Source organism: Phocoena phocoena, chromosome 2 (assembly GCF_963924675.1).
Source record: "Phocoena phocoena chromosome 2, mPhoPho1.1, whole genome shotgun sequence".
NCBI lineage: Eukaryota > Metazoa > Chordata > Mammalia > Artiodactyla > Phocoenidae > Phocoena > Phocoena phocoena.
Genome location: NC_089220.1, coordinates 177,480,188 through 177,497,190, shown reverse-complemented (window position 1 = coordinate 177,497,190; position 17,003 = coordinate 177,480,188). Strand labels below are relative to the sequence as shown.

The 17,003-nt window shown below is 43.6% G+C and overlaps 1 protein-coding gene across 1 annotated transcript in view; it reads right to left on the bottom strand.

The window, feature by feature from the left end:
- The window catches only part of MKX (mohawk homeobox), a 59,404-nt gene extending 43,019 nt beyond the window's left edge, over positions 1-16,385 (bottom strand). The window contains exons 1-4 of the mRNA XM_065872512.1: positions 16,124-16,385; positions 14,246-14,405; positions 6,024-6,177; positions 5,258-5,593 (exon numbers count right to left, since the gene is read on the bottom strand). Coding sequence (XP_065728584.1) covers positions 5,258-5,593; positions 6,024-6,177; positions 14,246-14,405; positions 16,124-16,311 — 838 coding nt within the window. The 5' untranslated portion in view covers positions 16,312-16,385. The remainder of the gene's footprint in view (positions 1-5,257; positions 5,594-6,023; positions 6,178-14,245; positions 14,406-16,123) is intronic.
- Between the last annotated feature and the right edge of the window lie 618 nt (positions 16,386-17,003).

The following is a 17,003-nucleotide window of genomic DNA, read 5'->3' as shown; positions in this document are numbered from 1 at the left end:
CAAGCACAAAAAGGGAAATAAAAGAAGATGAAAGTATCCAAAGTCGACTTACTGGTCAACAAAATTCCAAAGAGAAACTAGCATGTACACAGAAACCCATGCTATCCTTAACAGCTGGCTCTTGACAAAGCCTTCTGTCAACTACCATGAAGCTTTCTTTAAGCTACCCACAAACACCTAAAATTGATGAAACAAATTAGGAATGATTATTCACTGTTCAAAAGGATCTGACAAGGCGGTTCTTTAAATCTTTCCTCTGCTTCACTTAAACTACGATTTCTTTGATGAGTAAGGCCCAGGGCTCCAGCGAGCCTAGAACGTCTTTATTTGCGGTACGAAGGCATGAAAGGGCACCTCGTACATGAAGGACTTGTGCCCCAGTGTACTGTGAAGTCAGCGGTTTAGAATGGAGAGCGCCATTTCGCCAAAGAAACTGTGCTATAAATTAGGGTTAAATCCCGGGCTAATCCAATGGTTTACTGAACTCATGAGCGTCCCTGGCTTTTACTACTGATAGTACCAGTTTAAATTCTAAAGTACACAAGTGTGCAGGGAGAGAACGAAAAAAGACCATCTCCACCACCCACCGGGGTCATCATTAGCCAAGAAAAAACATTTGGAAATGGCATTTAGCTTTTTGTAATTCTCCCAGATTTACTTTCTACTGCCTTGTTTGTCTTTCCCCAGTAACCAAAATCCCTAGTTCCCTCATTTTGCCCCATTTTGCAGGCCATTCAAATGGACTCCACCTCCCAACGAGTCCTGTGCGCCAAATAAATGACTTCTTTCTGCCCATCAAAAATCTCCATTTCTGGGGCTTCCCTGGTGGCGCAGTGGTTGAGAGTCCGCCTGCCGATGCAGGGGACACGGGTTTGTGTCCCGGTCCGGGAAGATCCCACGTGCCGCAGAGCGGCTGGGCCCATGAGCCATGGCCGCTGAGCCTGTGTGTCCGGAGCCTGTGCTCCGCAACAGGAGAGGCCACAACAGTGAGAGGCCGCGTACTGCAAAAAAAAAAAATCTCCATTTCTTCAGGGATATTCACCTCAGTCAAGTGGAGGGGAAGCTAATCTGATTAATTCACACTAACATAGAAAAGAGTTCTATCCGCCAATATGGTTTTTCTATACCAGATGTGTATAATTAACAGGGATTTTAGGCAGTTTAACAAGATGAAGTTGAAACATTCAGCCTCGTGGCAGCAGAGTAAATTTATGAATTATATAAATTCATAAAGCAGTGGGGAAGCAGTGGGGCTCAGAGAGTAACCATTAGAGTGTACTAGCCATTTATAAGTTGGTCATTTGTGAGCTGCGAAAAGAAAGAACAGAATAGGAACTTGTCCTCGTGCCAGCAACAGAGCAGGGAAGTTCACACTTCCTGTTTCAAGACTTGCCTGACAGTCCCCTCACCAAGTATACTTCTTAGAAATGTCTCCTTTCTCCCTCACTGAAGAAGGAAATTTAATAGGCTTGGTTTAGGGTAAATTAAACTCAAATCCAAGTTAGGAAAGCCTCTAGTGAGGACTCACTCTGGAAGATGCTACAGATGGCGGGTGGCTTCTTTACAGATGGCCCCATCTAGGGAACTTGAACACTGAGTCAACAGGAGTGGAGGCACGTATGATGCTAGGGTCCTCATCCTGACACCTCAGAGACCAGACCCCCTCCATCGAATATCTGAAAATTACCATCCGTTAACCTAACATGACGAAGAGGATTGTAATCTTAATTTAGGTGACTTCATTCAACAGATGACACTCTGTGACTAGATTTTCTTGTGTATTACTTAACTGTATTTAGAAGCAATAACCTTAATAATTCTGATCAATTCTAATGTTATAATTGCTGCTGTCAGAATGCTTACTGAGAGTCTACCATGCCCCTGAAAAAAGAACATCTTTTCTTTTTTTCCTGCATGTTGTGGGAGACTGCAGATTAGAGAGAAATATTTAATGTCTACATAAAATCAATAAAAACATGTTTGTACCTACTTGGATGGTATCTAATAATATCTTCAATTAGGATTACTGCTTTATAATCTACCAGACTTCTCCCTGCTAGAGTTTAACAAGTGAAATGAAATTCAGTGATACATTACCCTTCCAAACACCAACTCTTTCTTTCACTTGGCTTTTTGACTCCCTATATTTAGGGAAATGCATCATGTGATAGCAGCTGTCTTACAAAAATGGATGGAAAAACGGATACGATTTCTCAGCACAGATAAACCAATAACTTGTACTTAAAGGTGATCTCTTCTGAAAAAAAAAATTTTTAAGCTGAAATCTTTGTACTACTATAGAACTAGGGTGGTGGAGGGGATGGTGTTTGAGAGCAGACTTAGAAGGTTGTTGTTTGGATGAGGAAGATAAGATACAACCGGAAGGAACTGAAGGGATTCAGAATAGCCTGTATGCCAGAGAAAACCAAAGCAGTTGTTCAGAAAGTATTTACTGAAATTCTCTGTTCCACCACTTATGCATGACTGCTAACCCAGATACAACTGCAGCAGCATTGTCACTCAATTCCCACAGAAGACAGCCATTTACTGTCTTCGTCTGAAATTTAGTAGACCAGTTTGAGACCAACCAGTCTTTCCTCATTCTCCATCCACAAACCCCAAAACTGTATTCTGTTCTTTTTAAGCTTATACATATTCACGCAAATCCAGATGTTTACATGTCTAGGCTGCCATCTCATTGCTTGCATAACTAAAAGATAGGTTTGATTTAAAACTAGAATTTGGCAAGTGAATAGTCCATGACACGGACCAAGTGCATTTGGTATGCTTTAATAAAAATACGTGGCCAAGCTACTTCACTTCGAAAAGCATCAACTATACAGGCATGCTAGTCCCTCTTTGACTTTACATTTTGTCACCTTGGAAAAGAGCATGGATTTTCAGAAGACCCAACACACTGAGGAAATTTCATAGGCACGTGACCTTGTTTTCACTGGGCAACATAAATTTACAAGAAAAAAAATTTTAAACAATGGTCCTTCAATTACACCCCCTCATCAAATTGTAATTTTCATTGTTTTTATCTTTCTTGTTTTTGTCCATACACACTTGTCATAATTATACTCAGTGTATCCACAATTAAAATTTTTTCACTTAACCTTACAATATTTCCCATGTTGTTTCATAGTCAGTATCAGTAGTACAAATAAAAATTTTGAGTTTTATGCTATCTTAATCTGGTTTGGGATTAGGATAACATTTACATTTTTAAAGGCTGGGATACTTCCCATGCTTTTATATGTTCCAGAAAAATGTATAAAGCATAGGAATTAATTATTTCTTCAAAGTTTGAAAAAAAATCCAATGGATCTACCAAGTTATCAAGTGTTTTGGGAACTGAGTTTACTAAAAACCTTAATTTTTCCTGCATTAGCGGTCATTTAAACCTTTTCTTATTATGAATTAATAATTTAATTTGTGTGGATAATAGCAATTCACTTCATCCATACATTTGCATACAGTATACTGTCAAACAATTGTGCACAGTACTTTATCATAATTTTTAAAAATATTTTTTGTTTAATAACTATATAATGACTGCTATATCCTTTCTTATTTCCAACTTCAATTTGTGTCCATTTTTGCTTGAGGTTTTTTTTTGCGATACGCGGGCCTTTCACGTTGCAGAGCACAGGCTCCGGACGCGCAGGCTCAGCGGCCAAGACTCACGGGCCCAGCCGCTCCCCGGCACGCAGGATCCTCCCGGACCGGGGCACGAACCCATGTCCCCTGCATTGGCAGGCGGACTCCCAACCACTGCGCCACCAGGGAAGCCCCTGCTTGAGTGTTTTTACTACTGACTTCAAAGAGCCAACTCTTGATTTTTATCTATTTTTCAGCTTCCATTTTACCACTTTTTGTTTTCTGTTTATTCTTTTTCAATTATCTCTACTTGAATGACTTGATTTATTTTCCTTTTTCTCAAACATTCTGAATTACTTACAAGTTCTGTCAGTTAGGTATTAGTAGATAGTTTTAAATTTTTCATTATTGGCTAAATTATCTTTTATTGCATCTTTTACTTCTTTCTAGACCCAATTTATTATTTACAAGGCTATGTATTTCTGAGTGTTTGGAGTTGTTTTCATTGTTGGAGTTGGAGATACAAACAGAAAATGAGATGAAGTCCAAAATGTATTGAGATTTCCTCTGAATCCTCACAGATCTTGTACATATTTGTAGACACTTAAAAATCAGATATCTGGCTAAATAACCTTAAGGATATATTAAACAGACCAACTTTAAATTTCTTTATAAAGCTCTACTGTTCACATATCAAGCTCCTTGATGTTATAAGGACTAAATGTAGTAGTACTTGTGTAGTATTGCGTAGAACCTAGCATATCACAACTATTCAATAAATGACTGGTGGCAATATGTGTAACAGTAGTGGTAATAGTCGTCTAGCAGTAGTTAGGCTCCTCCAACCTCTTGTGCAGGCTCAGCTACACCACCGATCTGGAGAAGAGTAACTCGCTGCGTCTCCTTGGTCGGGGCTTTCTTATCTGTGACATAATGTGGCTGAGCTGCATGCGCCCTGAAGTTACTAATTCCAGGGGTAACATTTCTAAATCTCACTGCCTGGCATTTTCAGGACCCGGAGTCTACCTACACCAGATGTAGGGCACACAATCCTTTGTAACGAAGCACTGAAGTCAAGACAGAAAATTTTACCAGACTTGCCACTCCATCTGAAAGTTGTGGACACGTAGAAATTGATTCACTCTTTCCGTACTAAAAGCAAAATTTTCAAAGCTACTTACAGCCCTACTTGTGCGTTTCAGGAATAAAAGTAAAATTTCCAAAGCAATTTAAGCCACGTTTCCTTCACAAATGTCTTGGCACCCATGCTACTTTGTGTTCATTTTCCATCACTATAAGCAATCAAAGAACTTAAGAGAAAAGATGGAGCACAGAGTATTCGCATGGCTGGTTATAATCTGGGATATTCCTCCATTATACTTTATTCATAGCCAATACATATCTCCTGTAAGAATGTTTATCACTAAGATCAAAAATTTTTAAGGATGAAAACTTCCCAGTAAACCATCATCTACTAACAAGTGTATATCCTAATTAAGAACAAAATGAAAGCTTTCAAACTGAATTATAGGCCATATGTACATAATCTGATGCACAAGCAAAAAAAATTATGCCTTTACACCTGTCAAAAGAAAGCCCTCTGCTGCAGCTTTAATTCTGTTTCAAACAGGTATCACGAAAAGCACAGACTTACCTGTGCGATACACGAAATGGCCTTCGGTTTCTGACGATGAGGGAGATACCAATTCCTCCTCAAATTCATTGGAACTAAAAGATCCTGAATGGTTTCTCTGCCTTGTCTTTCCCATCATGGCAGCATTTGTGACCATGACGTGTCTCAAAGAGTCGTTAAGGTAACGATTCAACAAGCTGCTCTTGTATTTTGGGGGCGATACGTAGTCCTCATTGGCCCGTGACTCTGGCCTCACTCCAGCTTTTATGACTGAGCTCTCACTTTTAATCACAGGATGGTGAACTGGATTATTATAGCCTTCTTCATTCATGTGGTTTCGTGGAGGATTTTCTCCATCTAAGGGGGAAAAATATCACCAGGTAGTACTTACACATACTTCTCCCCAGCCACCCAACTGTTACATTTAGTGATTTAAAATATATATAGGAAGAATATTTAAAGTGTATAAAATTATCTTTGATAGTTAAGATTAATTTTTAGGCAAAGGAAAGCAGGAATCTATATAATCTCTCCCTTTGGTATGTTAATTTTAATGAACTTCACAAAAAATGTTATTCTGACACATGATAAATCTATGAACAAGAGGAAGCAGCCATAATTTGGCTGGTCATTTACAGTATTGTAAAAGTAAAGCTACCCCATGCAATAAAAAAGAACCATTATGGCACCATCATGTTTTGTGGGACCAACCTTAAAAACAGCAATTGAAGTGAATGTCCCCTTACAAAGGCAGAGCAAAGAAAGCAAGATAAAAATACTAACAAACCTTCAGAACATGAGTCATCACTGCTTACACTCAGCCGCTCAGCGTTTCCTTGAACATACTTATTGTACAACTTTATTCTTAAGGCCCAGCTTAAATCTGGCTGTCGAACAGTATTCTTAAGCCGACGTCTTGCATTAGCAAACCAGTTTGACACCTAAAAAAGTTTTATTTCTCAATTAACACACCATAAAAAAATTACCCATCCTACAATTACTTTCCCAGAAAGGACCTAAGCCTCTCTCATAATCTCTGATCATTACATATCTTCATGACATAACAGTATTGGACATTTATATCCATTCATTCATTCATTCATTCAACAAATGTGCTGAGCACTTACTACACAGAATGAGCACTAACAGTATTCTGGGAATAAAAAAAATATTGAAGGGCTTTGCCATAAAATTTTCAGTCTAGTAAGAAAGGTAGGAGAGTACACAAATAACTCTAGTATCTATTCACAACAGCCAAGACATGAAAGTAACCTAAATGTCCATCAACAGATGAATAGATAAAGAAGATGTGGTACATATATACAATGGAATATTACTCAGCCATAAAAAAGAATGAAATAATGCCATTTGCATCAACATGATGGACCTAGAGATTATCATACTAAGTGAAGTACGCCAGAAAAAGAAAGACAAATACCATATGATATCATTTATATGTGGAATCCAAAATATGACACAAATGAACCTAACTATGAAACAGAAACAGAATCACAGACATGGGGAACAGACTGGTGGTTGCCAAGGGGCAGGGGTTTGGGGGAGGGATGGACTGGGAGTTTGGGACGAGCCGATGTGAGTTTTTATATACGGGATGGATAAACAACAAGGTCCTACTGTAGAGCACAGAGAAGTATATGCAATATCCTGTGATAAACCGTAATGGAAAAGAATATAACAAAAAAGAATATATATGTGTGTGCGTGTGTGTGTGCGTGTGTGTGTGTGTGTGTGTGTATATATATGTATAACTGAATCACTTTGCTGTACAGCAGTAATTAACACATTGTAAACCAACTTACTTCAATAAAAAAAAATAATATAGGAAAGAATGTGATAAATGGCTTAAGACGCATTAAAATATGTTACAGGAGTGCAACGGAAGGAGGGGTTACTTTGATGTGACTCAAGACTTCATGAAGAATTTAAGCTAGATTTTGAAGGAATAGGTCAGGGATAATGGGTAGGGAAGTGTGTTTCCAACAAAGAAGACACGGGAACAAATATAAGTCAAATTCCCGAGACACTGTGGTAGGTAACTAAGAAGGAAGAAAGAGATGCCCTTGAGTTATCAAACTTGTGTAAGAAGAGAAGATAGTGCCAATTTGAGAAAGTAGAATTGTTTGAGGGTGAAATGATGCGTTTGGTTTGGGAATGTTTAGTTTGAGATACTAGAAAAGCATACAGGTGAAATGTGTAGCAAGAAAATAAAAATGGCATCTGAGATCTAAGGGCAAGGAAGATCAGATTTGGGTCAAATGCACAGAGGTGAGAGCTGAAGCTGTGAGAGCAGACAGAATGCAAAGAGGGTCAAGGACCAAACCCTGGAAACCTCCAGCAATTAAGGAGGTAGGAGCTGGCAAAACAGTCAGAGACAGAGCAATCAGACTAGCAGAGAGAGAAAAAAAGCCAAATAATACCCAGCTTTAAGCTCAAAATCTAGTGCTTCCAAATAGGTGATGGCAAAGAAATGAACACTGCAAAACAAGGTCAGTTCCATTGTTTTTGTTTAAGGTGCTACTGGATTTCTAGAGGCTAAAATGTCACTTGACATTTCTTTTTAAACATCAAGCTATCATCAGAATATATATATTGAAAACATGAAAGGCCAATACTTGCCTTGAAAAGGATGAAAAGTGGGAAGAGGATTACGTTTTTCTACCAATTTTTTCCGTAACATGACTCCACAGTATACTAATGGTTTGTGTGGTGATGCTTGCACTGGATTTTTTTTTCTTTTTTAAATTTATACTATAAATACACAACTTTTGCACATTACTCAAGCCTTAATTATTGAATGAACCTGTGGTGAATCCTACATTAAAAAAACAAAACTATAATTTTTTCCTTTTTTTCCCCATGGGTAAAACATGGTAGTCTTCCCCAGTTTATATACGCACAAACCATATCATATATAATATATATTCAGTGTTACCTCCCTTTGTGTCTTAAGCAATGATAACTGTCCTCAAATTTATGTGCAGTGGTGTAATATCTCACCACGGCATTTCAGAAGCCTTCGACTCCACCAACCCCTCTTCCTGCCAAGCTGTGCTATTATTACTAGGGTTTAGTCTGACTTTGAATTCTCTGTCTCCTCCAACCTCTACAAACAGACAACTTCTGGGACTGTTCATTCAACAAACACATACTGAGTAGCTCCTGTGCTTTAGCCATGATATTAAGCGCTAGGAATGAATGAACTTTGTGCCCTGCACACACAGAAGGACTAAAAGAGCTACACGTGATTAACTATGATACATGGGTGAACCTGCACTATGGAAGCATGAAATGCCTGGCCCATTTCCCCTCAAACCTCCCTCTATTCTCCAAGGCATGGCCAAAATGTTCGCCCATGTCCTCATGAGTACCAACTGGGAATTTTAGAACAGTATTTTTTCGAACTTCCCTATCTTCCATTCTATCCACTTGAATGGATCTTAACAACCATCGTCAAATTCAAGTGTTGATGCACCGTTATGATTTAATTACTTACTTAACGTCTTCACATCTTCATGCATGTCCTGTCATCCTCTAACTGTGGTATAATGGAAAGAGACCTGGTTTCCTGTTCTGACTTAGCCAAAAACAGGCTGTGTGAGTTTAGATAACTCATTCATCTTTTCAGAACTTCATGGTTTCTGACATCCTTGCCAACTCTGAAAATTAAGATCTGTGAATGTCATCCATGCTCCCCTAAAAAGTGTTCATTCATCTCCTTTATGGTTGGTACCAACCTATCTTCTCCTGACCACTACTCCCTTCAGCAATCAGAGGTGTTTTATGTCCTTCTCTGTTCCTTTTGCTCACAGAGGACAGCCTGCAACTTCCCCCATGCCTATGTCACTTATATTTATTAGAATCCAACTCCCAAACTTTTTTTGTTACTTTCTTTACTAAACATCATGTAATTCAGAGGCTAATCTTAAATCTTAACTGACCTTAACACTTTTTTTAAAGTCTTTATTGAATTTGTTACAATATTGCTTCTGTTTTATGTTTCGGTTTTGTGGCCGCAACGCCTGTGGGATCTTAGCTCCGCCACCAGGTATCGAACCCGCACCCCCTGCATTGGAAGGCGAAGTCTTAACCACTGGATCGCCAGGGAAGTCCCTGACCTTAACTCTTAATACAAGCAACACACAGTACCACATAGTGTAAAATCCAATTCTTATGAAACTCTTCATATTTTTATTAAAACGCGATGGACTTCAAATTTTAAAAACAATCAATATACTTATAATTCTAACTTACAAAAATAGGGACCTTTAAATGTCATGGTGGCATTAACTAGCTTTTCATATATAGGAGTCGTATCATTTTTTACGTTTTGTATACTCATAGTTCTTAACAGAGTTTATTAATTATACATCAGAAGATTTTCCATAAAGGTTTGATGGTGTCTAACAGGCTATTTCTAAACTGATTTCTTAAGTTTGACCGGCACCCAACCTACTAATACATTTACTTTGCCAGTGTTTTATTATCAGCAATTTACAGTACAACCTAAGGGCTGGATATAGTCAGGGGTGTTGAATATCTTCTTGTGTTAAGTCATGCAAACAGCAGACAATAGTTGGTGAACAAATCTGCACGAGTATCAGCTCACAAGTTTTTTCCTGATGAAGTGATGCAAACGCCATCCGTTTCACTGAAGGTAAAAAAGCACCAGCTCAGATTCTCTACCTTTAACTTACTATGGATTCCTTCAGGTTATCATTCAAATTCTTTTGAAATTCTATTTTACATGAAACAGGCCTCCTTACCAAGGATAGGTTCTGCAACAGCATCTTAACGTCAAACTCAGAGCTTTAAAAACACTGTATTTTACAGCGAAAGCTTAGAGAACAAAATATCTAGAAGCTGGAAGAGAAATCCCAGTAGCTTTCATCCTACGCAGCCGTGTTTACATTCATCACACTGGCAGAGCAATCATTATAGTAAACCCAAGGGGTACTCTGGCATCTGTCCACCTTTGAACACACAGAATTAACAATGCAGATTCAGTCATTCAACTGAAATATCGAACACCTCACTTCTACACCATGTAGTCTGACGCTGGGAATAACGTAGAAGGACCAATCTGAGATTTTGTTGAATATTTAACAGTAGCCATAATTCTTGCAGTTGATAAGTACACACACATCTCAGCAGAAGCACTCCATACCAAGCAAAAGCTATGTCAACACAGGGGCAAAATCTTGCAACACACCAGATTTAACCAAATGGTACATGGCTGTATCACAGGAACTGGAAACTTCTACTGTAAGAAAAGGGAGCATTAACATCCAATCACTAAAATGTAGTCTCAAACTCCACTTGCATTGCACTCTGTAATGTGATCATAAAAAAAATCATTTCACTATTATAATCCAGAAAAAAACAAATATATTTTAAATATATACACATAAACAATGGGAAATATTGAAACCTGGTACAGCCCCCATCTGCCCTTCTTTTAAAAAACTTCTTCAGGGGCAATTATTCCCTGAGTAAGCTCCATATCCTACAGTAATACAAAGCCCCAATCGCATATCTGTTATTCCACAATGAAGTTGGTTATATTTTGAGAGTAGAGAGTATATTTTTATAATGTTTGAACAACGGTCATAGGAACCAAGCAAAATAGAGTATTTTGGTTAAAGTGAAAACACACACACACACACACACACACACACACACACACACAAATCATCTTCCTGTTAATTTTATAAAAATGCTTATATCTTAGTAGGAAGATGGCAGATTAATAATGCAAACAGTTATAGTAAATTAAGACAAGTTGCTAAGTCTAGTGAGTAGAAAAAAAAAAGAAAGCTGCATAAATACCTCTCTCTGCCTCATCTTTCAGGAATGAACAAAATGTAGTGTTGATTAATGTCCTTAGAGCTTCTGTTTATCAGAAAAAGTTACTTCTGTGGTCCTAAAAAAATTCCCTCATTAAAGTTTCAGCATTCTGTTTCCAGGCTTAATGGAGATTGCTGACCAAGTTTTACACCCTTCAGAGTAGCAAAATAAGGCAAAAGTACTGCTTATGAAAGGTTTGATAGCTTGACACACAACCAAAAGGGAAATATGAAGGGTAAAAGAAATGTTCAAAAATAAAAGACACTCTTGTAGTTAAGGAATAAAATAATTATGCTTACAACTTATTAATATAAATTATGAGAAGCAGAGACAAGAGGTATTATAATAAACAAGAAATAGAGACTGGAGCTAGAAATATGGGAAACCCTCCATATTTGTCTATTGACATAAAATATGACATATTTCCAGATATACTAAAAATAATAAGGTGAGTTATATGCTTGTTCTGTAGAACATGTACCATTAAAGTTAACGAGCTGCCCTCTGTGTGCTCCCTACAGTGAGATGGATTTTAAAACTAGAATATCTTAGTCTGATTTCAAGACATTCTCTAGTTTTCCACAATATGTTTGGGGAAGTCACATGGTGATTACAGTAGTATTCCCCAGTGAGAACCTATTCAGTCTGCAAACATGTATGAAGAGTTTACTATATGGAAAGTACTGGGCTGGGGTGAAATGGGAGGATGAAGATGAATAAGACATGATCACTCTTCTCAAGAAGGCTGACTCCACAGGAGAAATTTATTCACTGATTCATGAAACAGGGGTCTAAGTTGCAGGGCTTAAAAGCTTTATTCAGATCACAGCTCGATATTTTTTCCCCAGAAGTGAAATGTATTGACATAACTTATTTGGTTTCCACAGCGTCAGAATTTGCTTTGGATGTTTAGTAAATGTCTGACTTATACAAACCCCTTATATTCATAAATATATATATATTTTCTTACACAGACATTCCGTTGTGCCTAATGGAGAAGAGGTGGACCCAACCTGAATGGTATATAAGGGTCCCTTGGTTATTCTATACGTTTGATTTTTTCCATTTATCACTTTAAAGTTCCAGAAACCAACTTCATTTATTATAAAACTTGGAAATCATTAAATAGGTATCAATTATAATTATCAATAATTACCTTTCTTTGCCCCATTTAAAAATTACATATTTGCATGCATTTTTATTTGAAGACTAGTGTGAGAGAAAATATAATGGGAAAGATTTTCATTACATGAACAAAAACTTCATGTAAATTAGAAAAATGCAATAGTCTTACCAAGATCTTAACGCAAAAAGAATTATTTGTATTTGAACTATCATTACAGGTAGAGAATAATTTGATTCTGTATTAGAATGACAGCTACTTGTATTGCAACTCAGAAAAACTACCACAGGTGAAAATTTAAATGTCTCTGCTAATGCCAAATAATACTTTTCGTAGCTAAAAATGTCCTAAATATGCCATAAACATTTGTTGCTCTCTGTCTGAAAGAATGGCAAGTATTAAACATGGAACTATGTAATCAATAAGTTAATATTTTACTGTTGACATCAAAGTGAACTATTTAAATAGCTCTGTAAATTAGTGTATTTTGAAAATAAATAGCATACCAGTTTAAAGTCAAATTTGAATGTATGCATCTATTTTCTTAAGTTTTTCTGAATGGATTTATTTAAAAACTACTTGTGAAAATCACTGAACATTCATAGTTTTGTGTTAAACAGATATTAAGCCAAGAACACTAAATTAATTTTCCCCTCCAGTGCTGCAGCAAATCACTATTAATACTATTGCCTGGTAATATAAAGCAGAAGAGATGTTTGTTTTTCTCTACAACTGTATTCTGAAAACAAGCAGAAAAATGCTTATTACAGTTTTAATAAGTCTGAGTACAAGTCAATTTTCATGCTTCGTCCAACTTTCTAGTAATTCCTAAAATGATAATCTTAAATACTCTGGAAAGCAATTTTTATGTTATTTAGTAGTTAAACGTTCCCTGTTACTTTGGGGTTCTCACTTACTATACCCGTCATGGAACGACCAAAGTTTCACAAATGCAGTGACGCAGTGCTACTGCCACGGACGCGACTTCTCAGCTCAGGTAGCACCTCCTCTCCTCTTTCTGAATCTGCTCTGCCTGCACGCATGAAAGCTCACGTCACTGCATTTATGAAAGGAAACTGGTGTGCCGGCCAGAGCACGTGGTATGGACCCGCGGCGTTTCCAGGCCCACCTCTACCCCTCAACACAGCCTTCTCCTGCCTTGGTTACATCACCTGCGAAAGGCTGACAACACGTGCTCTACCTCACCGGGTTTTGCGAGCATCAGATGCCGCCACGGAGGGAAACCTGTGCACAGCAGTACTGCTCGCTAGAAATGGAGCAAGCTTAGGCCGCCCCTATGCACTTGACCAGGTACCCGCCATCTGAGATCTGCCTCTTAACCCAAGGACAAAGATAACGCCAGCAAAGCCGCGCGGAGTCTAGCTAAGGCCCAGGGTGCCTCTTAAAAAAGAAAAACCTCCCAAACCCGCTTCTGGCCTTTCCAGCCCACCTACTAGCTCTGTCAGGAGCGGTCAACTTGAAAGGTACCCTGTAACTTGACCTTTAACATGGGGCCCCAATGTGGGGTGCCCTTCTGCCTGATTTTCAAAGTGTGGTGCGGCCAGCAGCTTACGCATCACCCCAAGAACGTGTTAGAAATACAAAGCACCGTCCCCGGCCAGGACCTCCTGCGAACTCCGGGCTGGGTGGGGGGCGGCGGCAGCGTGTGTTTTAACGAGCCCTCGGGCGACCCCGACGCAAATCACTGCGGGGTAGTGCCCGCTGGAGCCACCGCCGCGTGCATGGCCCGCACACCTCAGAGCTCCGCGCTCGCCTTTGCCCTGCCCTCCTTAGCAAGCGCCACACGACCCCTGCTGCGCCAAGCCTCCGGAAGACGGTCGGAGACGCAGCAACTCCCCAGACCACCGCTCCGGCCCTGGGCCCGCCCCGCACCAGCCTCAGGCAGAGCGGCGGCAGCGTCCGGACGGCCGGTCTCGGCCCACCCGTGCCCAGCGGCGGGAGGCGCAGAGCCGCCGCTCAGCCTCGCCGAGGGAGGGTCGGGGCTCGTGGGCCCCGATTACCTGCACTAGCGTCATCTGCGAGCCGAGCGCCAGGAGAATCTTCTCCGTCTTGGTGGGGTACGGATTGTCGCGGTGCTTGTACAGCCACTGCTTGAGGGGCCGCGCCATGTCCTGCAGGGCCTGCCGCTTGTGCCTCACCTTCCCGCCATTCTGCCGGGCCCTGGGACACCGGGAGAGGAGGGGTTCCCGGTGAGCCGCGCCGGCCGAGCGCCGCCCGCCGGGCCCCCGGGTCCGCACGCGCTTCAGCCCGGTCGAACCCGGCCCCGCGCGCCCGGACGCGGAGGCCAGGCAGGGGTGGGAGGCGCACAGGGTCAGGGCGCGCGGGGCCGGCCCGGGTGGCACAGGACGGGCGTGGGGCGGCGAAGGCCGCCAGGTTTATATGGAAAAGGGGGAAATCCTGAAGCCAGAAGTTAGAGGTTTAGGTGATCTGAGGGAAGCTCTTTTGTTATTTAAGCCACAGACCTGCGCAGCAGGGCCGGCACCGTCCCTCGCCCGCCTGCACCGCGCCCTCCAGGGGCCCTGGCCTCAGGGGATGAGTAGTGGCTGCGGCCGGCTCTCGAATGTTTTTTCAAGGACTCATGCCCGCCGCTCGGGGCTTCCCGTCGCCCACTGGACGTTGGGAACAAAGCAAGGGGTGATGGCCGCCCCGCTGCCCTGGTTCTCTTCAAGCTCTCCCCTGTACCCTTTGATCCTCGTGTAAAAGGGAAGCTTTCCAAGAAGGGGTTTGTGGAGGAAAAATGCAGAACCGAAAACAAAAACACACACGAAAAAGCGGAAAGAAAAAACCCAAAACACTGTAGGGAGCTTTTCACGACAAAAGGGCGAGCTTAAAAGTATGGAAGGTCTGTCCCACGGGGTAACGTAAAAAGACCCCGGGAAAAGCATATTCCAAGGAGGAAGGGCGGGAAGCAGCCGGGAGCCGGGCCTCGGCGCTGCGCTCCCCAGCGGATCCGCGAGGTGTCGCCGCGCCGCCGCCCGCGCGCCCAGCCACTCCGCTAGGCTTGCGCGCCTGCGCCGCAGCCTCCGAGACTTCTGCCTCTTTAAACACTTTGAAATGCAATTCCATCCGTGAGGACTGGTAGTAACATTTTGACGAAACCTAATCTTTATTTCCCTAACCAGCAACAACAAGCAGCTGATGCAATCTTCCAGGTGGACCGGCCAGGACGGCCGCCCCTCCCCCCGCGGGGCGCTCCCGGAGCCGCGGGACGTGGCGGGGCTACAAACGGCCCTCCTCCGCAGCCGGAGCCGCTGGTGGCCCGCGAGCTCTCGCCCCCGCCCACCCGACCCCCGCAGCCCCTCAGGCCGCTAAACCGAAACCCGGCCCGGCAGGCCCGCGGCCCCCCCCCCCCCCCCCCCCCGCTCCGGGCTCGCGGCGGGCCCCGCCGAGCCGCGCGCGCGTCCGGGGCATCCTGCGGAGGGCCGACCTTCCCAACACCTTGGCCGATGCAAGGCCCTGTCGTGACACAAGGGGGGAAGCCCACGGGGCTGGCCTGACCTGAGGGGGCGGGGGGGGAGGGGCCCGACTGCTTGGCCCTACTCTGCGCTCGTGCATCCCGCTCAGCCCTTTCTGCCTCCCCAGAGGCCGCGCGTCAGCACCCGCGGTCGGGAGAGAGGCACGTAACCCCCGCCCCCAGGTCCGGGCATCTGAGGACTGAGGCGGTTTCACGTGTCCTCAGTTTCCAACGAGCCTCTTTGGAGCCCTTCAGACGAATCGACCCCCCACACTTTGAGCAACTACTCCCTTAAAATGTGAATGCGCGAACCCAGGAGGCGGAGACCGCTCCTCCCGGAAAAGTCGGGGGCCCAGGACGCCCAAGCCTCTCACCGCCCCCACCTCTCGCGGAGCGGGCGGGGGCCCCGGGAGGGTGCGCATACCCGGTCCTCCGGTGTCTCAGGCCCAGGTTGTCCTTGAGGGGCGCGCCGTCCGTAATGCCCACCTCGGGGCGAGCGTGCGTACTATCCAGGACGCCGCCGTAGGGCCTGCCGCCCCGCTCCCGCTCCGGAGCCCCGCGGTCCTCAAAAATCACGGCGCCGCTGAGCTTGTTGAAGACGATGGTGTTCATGGCGCGCGCAGGCAGGGCCGCGCGGCGCGGCCGCAGCGCCTTGGGGCCGGGCCGCCGGGAGCTCCGCAGGGCTCGTGTTCTAGAAGATCAAGATGCAGCACATTACTCGCCGAGAGCGCTCACCCTCCTGAGCGTCCCGAGCCCCGAACCTGGCCGCGGCGCGGGGCTGCGGAGCCCAGGGGAGGAGCGGCGCCGCCGCACCTGAACGCGGGAACCCCCGCCTCCCCCCTGGCTGGTTACACCGCTCCGCCGCAACGCCCATCACCCGCCCCCGAACGCTCCCGGGGCATGTACCCACCCTCCTCTTAGCCCCGGCCACCCAGCCCCCAAAGAATCTCAGCCGTTAGCAGTTAACCCGCGGGGGCGAAGCAAAGTGACTCCTCAAGGAGCCTTGCCTGAGTTGGTTTTAATCTGGATGAAGCCCGCTCCGGAAAGAGGAGGGCAGGCGCGGGGCCGCGCGGTGTTCTTCAGTCAAAACGGAAGACTAAAGCCTCTCAGAGCTCCCACTCGGGGTCGTAAGGAGGGGTTGGAAGAAAGGAAAAATTGCGGGGAACATGAACAACCGCTTTCGCAAGCCCCAGTCAATGAGTCCCAGGCCGCACTGGGATTTCAGGGATTTGCATGTTTTCTAGGTCCTGGCTGGTTTGGCTGAAACCCCTGCGTCCCTTTTCCGGCTACAGCCCCTGGCGTGG